This window comes from Sebastes fasciatus, chromosome 19, assembly GCF_043250625.1.
Source record: "Sebastes fasciatus isolate fSebFas1 chromosome 19, fSebFas1.pri, whole genome shotgun sequence".
Taxonomy (NCBI): Eukaryota; Metazoa; Chordata; class Actinopteri; order Perciformes; family Sebastidae; genus Sebastes; species Sebastes fasciatus.
The window spans coordinates 1,110,690-1,120,763 of NC_133813.1; the positions used below are offsets into that span (position 1 = coordinate 1,110,690).

A 10,074-nucleotide genomic window follows, 5' to 3' on the forward strand; every position below is an offset into this window, starting at 1 on the left:
TACTTTATCTATTTTTAATATAATTTGAATATTTTTAGTTTAAATATAAGCAATTACTATTTACAATTCAGTTATGTATATATTTATATATGTTTAATATAAATACATATTTTGTAATTATTTAAAGATAAAAATGTTTTTAAATTAATAGGATATATATATGTATTATAAATAAGGTGTATTTTATATTCATACTTATTTTAATCCAATAATTATTTTATATTAATGTGAAGATTTATTCATAATTTATATTTTAAGTTTATATTTTACATGTATAATCAAAACATCATTTTAAAATCAAATCTTTTAAAAATAGTTTTGTATAATAATGTATTTTTTTATAATAAAGAATTGTTTTTACTTAAGTCGCTATTATTTATTTATTTTTATTAACCCTTGGCATGTTTTGTGTTTTGTTACTTTTTTTTAATTTCATTTTCTGTTTGTTTTTATTTATCTCTTAATATCTTTTATATGTATTGTTTAAATATGTATCAGTTAAATTGATCTTTGTATTGTTCACAAATTCAAAATAAATTCTACTGAAAAACAAAAACAAAACAAAAGTTTCCTGATACAGACCTCAGCTGTTAATTACATTACATTTATTTATCTGTCATTTTTATGCAAAGCGTCAGCTGTTCATGTGCAGAAAGTTGAGTGAAGAAGAGAAACACGTCTGTAATTCTTTCATCAGTTGTCAAAGAGAGACTGAAGATGATCAATAATAATAAAATGACAAACTTCAGTGAGCAGAAACAAACTTTAATTGTTCCAAAAATAGACACATTTTCAGCAGAAATATATATTACACTTTAAAAACTCCAAACACTTCACCGCCAGTACTACAGAGTACTCAGGTAGTACTACAGAGAACTGCAGCCAAGTCTTTTTATATTTCACGAAACCAAAAAAAAATAGAAAATAAAGATAAAACCAGCTGTGCCCTGCTGTGGGCGTGGCCTCCTGACAGGTCACCTGTTAAAAAAAAACTGTTACAAATATTAAATATTTTAAAAAATTCACATTTAAACAGCCTACACTGTAAAAAAAAGTAAAAAACAAACAAAAGAAATCAAGTACACTGCAAAAAAAAAAAAAAAGTAAAAACCCGCTACATGAGACCGACTTGCTGACGGTGTTACCATGGTAACGCAGCGGTAGCAGGCGTGCTAGCAGCTCTGTTTATTTGGCCCTTTGGTCAGCTGACAGGAAGTGATGTCACAGCTCACACATCCAGGCCCTGCCGTGTCAAAAAGTCCTCGAGCGCGCTCAGTCGCTCCACCAGCATCACGTCCAGGTCCGCATCGTCATCATCGGCGCCGCCGCCATGGCAATGTCGCCGAGCCGCCGCCCGCTTCCTGGGCACCATGACAACAGGAAGTCCCACCCCTGAAACAGACAAATTTTTTCTTAAAACTGTCCATAACAAAAAACAGAAATAAAGAAGCTGTGTCTCCCCCTCAGTGAACTACACTTCCCAGCGTACCTTGCGGCCTCTTCCTCTTCCTGGGCTGAGTGAAGTCAGGGAAGAGAAGGAGCCTGCGCCTCCTCTGCTGGCCAATCAGAAGCAGCGCTCCGTCCTTCTCCCGCGGCTCCTCAAAGATCGTCTCCAGACTCCTGCAGGGTGGCAGAAAGGCATGCTGGGAGATGTAGTTTGTACAGCAGATTGACAGAATTTCTGTTCTTGATGTGGGATTTGTAGTTTTTACCTGTTGGTGGTGGGGGATTTGTAGTTCTTGTTGGTGTAAATCTCCTCCAGACTGAACTCTTTCTTCTTTAACCTGAAAAAACATCTATTTTAATATTTTGACCTTTTTCTTCAGGTTTTCTCTTTTTATTTGTATTTCCTCCGTTCAACCTGACCTTTTGACCTTTGGTAATCCCATTGGAGTGAGCAGCGTTTCCCGCGGCGACGCGCGGCGGATTCTGATCTGTGACACTCGTTTACAGCGCTGAGAAGACAAACACAAATATTTGAGAAGGATTGAACGGCAGGAACAATAACAGAAGATTAATGGACGGAAAAGTAAAAATAGTAAAACAGTAAATAGTAAAATAATTTTTTTTAAATAAGAATTATATAAAAAAAAAAAAGTTTCCAAAAAAAATACTCAATTAAACAAGAGAAGAAGAAAAACTCCACCTCTCCATTAGTGCCGAGAAACTCCGAGCTCACTTCTGATTGGCCAACGGCAAGCGGAGCAGAAAGCCCATTGGCTGAACACAGGGGGAGGGGCCGTCGCCTGGGGAGGCTGCGGGAGCTGTGATTGGCCCGCTGCTTCTGCTGTCGCCAGGCAGAAAAAGTTGGGCTGCAAAACAACAACATTAAAACAACATTTTAAAAAATAGACAACAATTTATTTTTAAGTGACAGATTTTATAGAGTGACAAAATGAGTCATAATATTACCTTGGTTTCGGCGATCGTACATAACTGCAAAGAAAAAACATTTGAACATTTTAATTTATGTTCACACAGAAGTCTTTAATTAATTAATGAACATGTAAATAGAATTGTTACAATGTCCTAATGAATATTAATAACTAACTATGAATATTAATTTATTTAAATATGCGAGCCAACCAACCAGTGGTCGCTGCTCAGACTGGGCGGGGCCGTCCAGTCCTTCAGGCGCCGCAGGGGACGCCCACAGGTGGCGTCCCGCAATGAGTCTGACATGGTCTCCACGGCAACCGCTGACAGACGCAGCATGGGGGCGGGGTTAAAGGAGGAAGAAGAGGAGGAGGAGGAATAAAGGTGCCATATGTGGAAAGCCCCGTGATTGGAGGAGAGGGAGAGGGCGGCGGTGAAGTCAGAGAAACGCCATTGGCCTGAAGAGATGTTGAGAGCTTCTGATTGGCTGCAGGTCCGACCACTCTGGGCTGACTGCAGGAGTTGCAAGGCATTCTGGGAAGAGGAGCTAAGGAGACAAAGAGGAGAAATTTATAGTTTATAAATATTAAAGTTGTCGTTACTATAATATAAATAAACTATGTAGTAATGGTGAATTTATGGTCCACTATAATTAATATTATTTTATATCTTTTTTCAAAACGTATGCCATCTAAAACATTCTAAATAAATTATTATAAATGTATAATAATTTTATAATATACTTTTAATTACTTACACTTTAAATATTTTAATATTATTTAAATATAATTTGAATACTTTTATAGTTTCTTTTACAATAGTTATCTAAAATACAAGCAATTATTATTTGCAATTTACAGTTTATATAAATACATACTTTTAAATTATTTAAAAGAATAATGTTTTCAAATGAATAGGATTTATATATGTATTATAAATAAGTTATATTTTATATTCATACGTATTTTTGATACAATAATTTAATAATTGTGAAGATTTATTCATAATAATATTTTTTCAGTTTATATTATACTTAATATAATATAATAAATTTAATTTAAAAATCTAATCTTAAATAATTTTATATAATAATGTATTTATTTAATATTTAACTGTTTTACAGACAAATTATGTGATTGTTGTTATAAATTCTTCTACTTTTTTTTTTTATTAGTTTTAGTTATTTGTAACTGTAAGTCAAATTTTCCGAAACTTAAATGTATAATATGAATAAATAAGATGAACCTGCGTAGCAGCAGCGGCGCTCTGTAACCATTCCGCCTGACGACACTAACGGCCTTCTCTGATTGGCTGGTTCCTCCCCCCTCTCTTCTTCTGTGTTTCCTGTGGTTGAATTTGTGCAGAGTGAGCGGCGCCTCCTCCTCTGCTCCTCCTCCTCGGAAGGAGACCGCCATCCGCCCCACAAATCTCCCAGCATCCTCCTCCTCTTCTTCTTCTTCTTCTTCTTCTTCTTTTCTGTCTTCTGGAAAAATACTTTTCTCTCTTCTTCTGTGGTTCTTCCTCCTCCGTTTCCTCCCGCTGCCCTCCTCCTCCTCCTCTTCCTCCTCCTCTCCTCTGCTCCTCCTCCTCCTCTGTTCTGATTGGCTAAAACTAGAGGAAAGAGGAGGCGTGGGTGAGTCCTCGCTGTCTGATGAAGATGATGGTGAAGAGGAGGTGGTAACAGGTTGGCGGTGGGCGGGGCTTAAGACGCCTGAACCTGGAGAAGAAAGAGACGAGTGTCACAAAAGAGGAGGAGATAAAGGAGGAGATGGAGGAGATAAAGGAGGAGATGGAGGAGATAAAAGAGGAGGTAAAGGATGAGATAAAGGAGGAGATGGAGGAGATAAAGGAGGAGATAAAGGAGGAGATGGAGGAGATAAAGGAGGAGATGGAGGAGGAGATAAAGGAGGAGATGGAGGAGATAAAGGAGGAGATGAAGGAGGAGATGGAGGAGATAATGGAGGAGATGATAAAGGAGGAGATGAAGGAGATAAAGGAGGAGATGAAGGAGGAGATAAAGGAGGAGATAAAGGAGGAGATGGAGGAGATAAAGGAGGAGATGGAGGAGGAGATAAAGGAGGAGATGAAGGAGGAGATGGAGATAAAGGAGGAGATGAAGGAGGAGATAAAGGAGGAGATGAAGGAGGAGATAAAGGAGGAGATGGAGGAGGAGATAAAGGAGGAGATGGAGGAGATGAAGGAGGAGATGGAGGAGATAAAGGAGGAGATGGAGGAGGAGATAAAGGAGGAGATGAAGGAGGAGATAAAGGAGGAGATGGAGGAGATAAAGGAGGAGATGGAGGAGATAAAGGAGGAGATGGAGGAGGAGATAAAGGAGGAGATGAAGGAGGAGATAAAGGAGGAGATGGAGGAGGAGATAAAGGAGGAGATGGAGGAGATAAAGGAGGAGATGGAGGAGGAGATAAAGGAGGAGGAGATGAAGGAGGAAATAAAGGAGGAGGAGATGAAGGAGGAGATGAAGGAGATACAGGAGGAGATGGAGAAGATGGAGGAGATAAAGGAGGAGATGAAGGAGGAGATAAAGGAGGAGATGAAGGAGGAGATAAAGGAGGAGATAAAGGAGGAGATGGAGGAGATAAAGGAGGAGATGGAGGAGATAAAGGAGGAGATGGAGGAGGAGATAAAGGAGGAGATGAAGGAGGAGATGGAGGAGATAAAGGAGGAGATGAAGGAGGAGATAAAGGAGGAGATGAAGGAGGAGATAAAGGAGGAGATGGAGGAGGAGATAAAGGAGGAGATGGAGGAGGAGATAAAGGAGGAGGAGATGAAGGAGGAGATGAAGGAGGAAATAAAGGAGGAGGAGATGAAGGAGGAGATGAAGGAGGAGATAAAGGAGGAGATGAAGGAGGAGAAAGACGATACTCACCAGGAGAACAGGTTGCTTCTTCTCCTCTCTGCCCGCTCCTCTTCTTCCTCCTCTTCCTCCTGCTCCCCCTCTCTAGAGAGTCCAGGCGACGACCGAGGGAGGCCATAGCTCCTCGCAGGAGGCGCCGCACCTCCATCCGGTGAGCTGAGAGGAGGCGAGGCAGGAGGGAGGAGCAGGGGCAGCAGGGAGCAGGAGGAAGAGGAGGAGGATGAAGAGGAGAAACTGGAGGAGAAGAAGGAGAAAGAAGGCATAGAGGGACAGGAGGCGAGGAAGGAGGAGAACAAATGGCTGAAGTGTTATGAGTAAAAAAGACAGGAGGAGGTGGAGGAGGAGAAACGTGAGAAGAAGAGTGGTGATAAAGGAGAGGAGGAAGAGGAGCAGAAGAACGAGGAGGAGAATCATGAAGAGAGGAAGGAGGTAAAGGAGAGGAAGACACAGAAGCAGGTGGAGTACGGACAGAATGAGGAGGTGAAGGACGGAGGAATAAAGACAAATGAGAAGGAGGTGGAGGAGAAACAGAAGAAGGAGCAGGAAGGGTGGAGACAGGAGGAGTAGAGGAGGAGGAAGAAGGAAGAGGACGAGGAGGGTGAGAACGAGGAGGAGGAAGAAAAAAAGGAGCTACAGGAGGAGGAGGTGAAATAAAAGGAGTAGAGGAGACAGAAAGAGGAGCAGGAGGAGAAGAATGGAGGGATGGAGAGACAAGAGGAGAGGAAGAAGGAAAAGGAGAAAAGGGGGAAGAGTTAAGAGGAGTACAAGGAGCAAAACAGACAGGAGGAGGTCGAGTGGAGGGAGGAGAGGAAAGAAGAGAAGGAGGAGAGACAGAAGATGGAGGAGGAGGAGAAAGGAGAGAAACAGGAGGAGGAGTGGAGAGGGATGTAGAAGAGAGGTGAGGAAGAGGAGGAGGAGTGAAAGATGAAGGAGAGGAGAGGAAGGTGGGAGGAGGAGTTAGAGAAGAAGCAGAGGAGGAAGAGAGGACACCAAAAGGAGGAGAAGGAGGAGAGGAAGGTGAAGAGGAAGAGGAGCTCCAAGGAGGCGCAGAAGGAGAGAAAACTCCTGGAGGAGGAGAAACAGGAGTCAGTACTCTCATAATATAATATCATATATAAATATGATCTATAAATAACAATAAAATAATATATAAATATAGTAAATAAATAAATATTATATATAAATAACATTGAAGTAATATATAAACATGATAAATAAATAATAGATAATATTATATAAATATGATAGATAAATAATAATAAAATAATATATAAATATAGCAAATAAATATGATATATAAATAACAATGAAGTTATATATAAACATAATAAATAAATAGATAATATATAAATATGATAGATAAATAATAATAAAATAATATATAAATAAATAAAATAAATAATAAATATGATATATAAATAACAATGAAGTAATATATAAACATGATAAATTAATAATAAATAATATAATATAAATATGATAGTTAAATAATAATCAAATAATATATCAATATAGTAAATAAATAATAAATAAATATGATAAATACATTATAATAATAAAATAATATAAAAATATAGTAAATAAATCATAAATATGATAAATACATAATAATGAAATAATATATAAATAAAGAAAATAGATATGATAAATAAATTATAATAATAAAATAAAGGATAAATATGATGACTACATTATAATAATAAAATAATAGAAAAATATGATAAATAAACAATAAAAGCAATACTTCTGCAAATTAATTAAAAAAATATATGAATAGAAAAAAACATTAAAACCAACACGCACCTGTTTGTGTCTCTTCGTCATCGTCACCATCGTCAGCCAATGGGAGAACAGGAGGCGGAGTCACTGCTACCAGGCCCCGCCCCCTGTCATCACTCTCGTTCAGTGTCAGCGGGCGAGTGAGCATGACTGAGACTGAGAGAGAGAGAGCATTTACAATATAAAAATAAAATTCATGAAAACAGTAAATAAATCTAAATATTTTCCATCACTACATTTGACATTTGACAAATGAATCAAAATTAAAGTTAAGAAATATATACAATTATATTTAATATCGCACATGGAAAAAATCTAGTCCAAAATAATAATTTCAAACTGTTAATAATATTGTTTATATATATATATATGTATATATATATATAAAAAATAATGTAAAAAAAGTCTGAAGTTATAAAATATTATCCAGGCAATAAACATTTAAAAATCTCTTTTAAATGTTTTGCAAAAATATTTTTAAATATTTTTTATAAATGTGTGTCATAGGGCTTCAACCGTTGACATAGTAATCAACCTCGACATCAGTAATCAAATGGGTTTTTTTTGGAAATTATATTTCATTGTTTGTTTAACAGAGTAACTATTAACTGAGTTTAATTAACTATCAATGTACCATTCATTCAATATTTTTATATTATTTCTTTAAAAAAAAATGCTATATAATTGTCTGACTCTAAACCATTTTTACGAAAATGTTCTTCTATCAGGAAATAATACAAATGGGGGGAAAAAGTCCAAAAATAATTGAAAAGAAATTGTAAATTAAATAAATAAAAATAAAATAAAACGTTTTTGTTTCTTTCACCAAAAACAACAAATAAATTAAATATATATAAAATAATAATAATAATATTAATAGTAATTAGCAAGCTGCTCTCGCTTTCTCTCGCGAGATTTCACCCAATTCCTGCTGGAAAAATCCCAGAAATCTTCCTGTAAATCTGAACCTGTTTTCACCGTCAGCTGATTTAACGGCTGATTCTCACGGTTTTATTACGTCATCGCGGAATTTTGTGTGAGGTAACACGAAGGGAAGTTATAGGAAGGGGGAGTGTGGCCGGTAGAAGTCAGGATGAGAGGATGAGACGAGATCTGGGACAAATAAAAGGAAACTGATCGAGCTAGCTGCTGATAGCTGCAGCCACGGCCTGTAGGAGGAGGATGGGACGGGACTTGGTTTATGGGGTCTGACGCATGCGCAGTGGAACTCAAGCTCAGCTCAGTTCAGACAACTATTTAGCATCCATACATCCATCCATCCATCCATCCATCCATCCATTCATACATCCATCCAACAGATAACCAATAATGAGTTAAGTCAAAGGAAACATATTAAGTTGGTCAGTTGGAGGGACAAGTTACAATAAAAACCATATAAATACATAGGATACAATAAAAGCCCAAAAATAAGGAACAATATATAAGAACAACATATCTTAAAGTTCCTCTAAATAACAGTCATTTCTGTGTGCAGACCAGATTCTACTGCGCATGTGCAAACCCACCCCCTTCTGTGAATCACATCCTGAAACTTGCTCTCATTTATTCTGCTCTTGTAAATGTACATGTGATTTGAGGAAAGATGTCAATAATTTTATACTTGTTAACATTTTCTCAGATTTTGCACTGTACTATGGAAATATTATATTTGGTTGCTATAGTTACCGTGACAAAGACAGTAATGCATTTTTTCTTATTAATTTAATTTTAATTCTCGCGAAGTTCCACATTCACAAGTGTAAATTTATTAAAAAAAAGCCTAATTTCTTTGTATTTATGAAATAAATGGTATATCTGTCAACAATTTCTTCCTCACAAAACAAAAAAGCAATGAAAACAATGAATGTATGCAATATCTTTAATGTTTTTAAGTGAAATTATTGTCATACTCTCGCGTGGTCGTTTTTATTATTATCTATTTATTTATTTATTTTGATTGTGTTTTTATGTTTGTCACAGCTCTTTGTTTATGTTTATGCTTCTTTTGTATGTAAATGATTTTAATGTTTTCTGATGTTAATATGTATAGTCATTTTGAAATATATTAAAAAAAAAAATAGTTAATAAATAAATAAATAAATAAATAAAACAAATGTGCAAAACCCCCTGAGGTATGATGCGTTGATGAGGTATGATGCGTTGATGAGGTATGATGCGTTGATGAGGTATGATGCGTTGATGACGTATGATGCGTTGATGACGTATGATGCGTTGATGACGTATGATGCATTGATGACGCGTTGATGACGCGTGTCGCTGCCTCCTTTTATAGTCCGTTAGCTGCGGCTAGCTGCGGTTAGCTGGCTCTACTGTGTGTGTGTGCGTGCAAATGTTAACGAGACATTTTAACGGTTCGTTTACCTTTATCACGCCCCGTGGGTCCGTTAGTCTCCGTTAAATCCAATTATCTCTCATTTTAGGCGGTTTACCGGCTGGAAAATGCCGAATCTGTCCGGTGTCTGCAGAGGAATCGGTGCTCTATTTATCACCGCGGACCGGCGTCAAGCTACCGGAAACACACACCGACGAGACTTCCGGTGGCGATATCAAAATAAAGACCGGAGGGAGGGTCTTTTCAAAGTAAAAGCACGCAGATTGAACAATATGGAAATAAATAAGGGGTGAATAGCAAAGAGAAAATCGTGCATAAATAAATAAATAAATGTAAATACATACATTTCAAAATATATACAAAATAAATGCAAAAAATAAATAAATAAATGTGAAAATGTATTGAAAAAATTTAAAAATTGATAAAAAAGTAAATTAATATATAAATAGATAGAGTAAATAAATAAATGCAGAAATACACATGTAAATACATACTTTTCAAAATACATATAAAATAAATGAAAATAAATGCAAAAAATAATTTGTAAAAATTGATTAAAAAAAATAGATAAAAGGAAAAATTAAACAAGAGTAAATAAATAAGGGAATTAATAAAAAGACAGATAAATAAAGAAGCAAATTAAAACAGAAATATCAATTTATGTCACGTTTTATCAATTAATTAATGGCTA

At 36.2% G+C, this 10,074-nt stretch overlaps 1 protein-coding gene across 1 annotated transcript; it reads right to left on the bottom strand.

Annotated features, from left to right (window-relative positions):
- Positions 1-749: 749 nt before the first annotated feature.
- On the bottom strand, positions 750-9,554 carry LOC141757246 (uncharacterized). The gene is made up of 11 exons (XM_074617600.1): positions 9,413-9,554; positions 7,055-7,186; positions 5,264-6,316; positions 3,622-4,093; positions 2,591-2,923; positions 2,413-2,436; positions 2,147-2,312; positions 1,867-1,955; positions 1,713-1,784; positions 1,490-1,620; positions 750-1,392 (listed from the first exon to the last, which is right to left on the bottom strand). The coding sequence occupies exons 2-11, from the start codon at positions 7,176-7,178 to the stop codon at positions 1,229-1,231; spliced, it is 2,628 nt and encodes an 875-aa protein (XP_074473701.1). The 5' UTR covers positions 7,179-7,186; positions 9,413-9,554; the 3' UTR covers positions 750-1,228.
- Positions 9,555-10,074: the final 520 nt, after the last annotated feature.

Excerpts from the sequence above, each read along its gene's own strand:
- LOC141757246 (XM_074617600.1), bottom strand. The coding sequence starts at position 7,178 with ATGCTCACTCGCCCGCTGACACTGAACGAGAGTGATGACAGGGGGCGG. Across the intron at positions 1,956-2,146 it reads TTCTCGGCACTAATGGAGAG|CGCTGTAAACGAGTGTCACA; the intron begins GTGGAGTTTTTC and ends TTGTCTTCTCAG. Across the intron at positions 1,621-1,712 it reads AAATCCCCCACCACCAACAG|GAGTCTGGAGACGATCTTTG; the intron begins GTAAAAACTACA and ends GCCACCCTGCAG.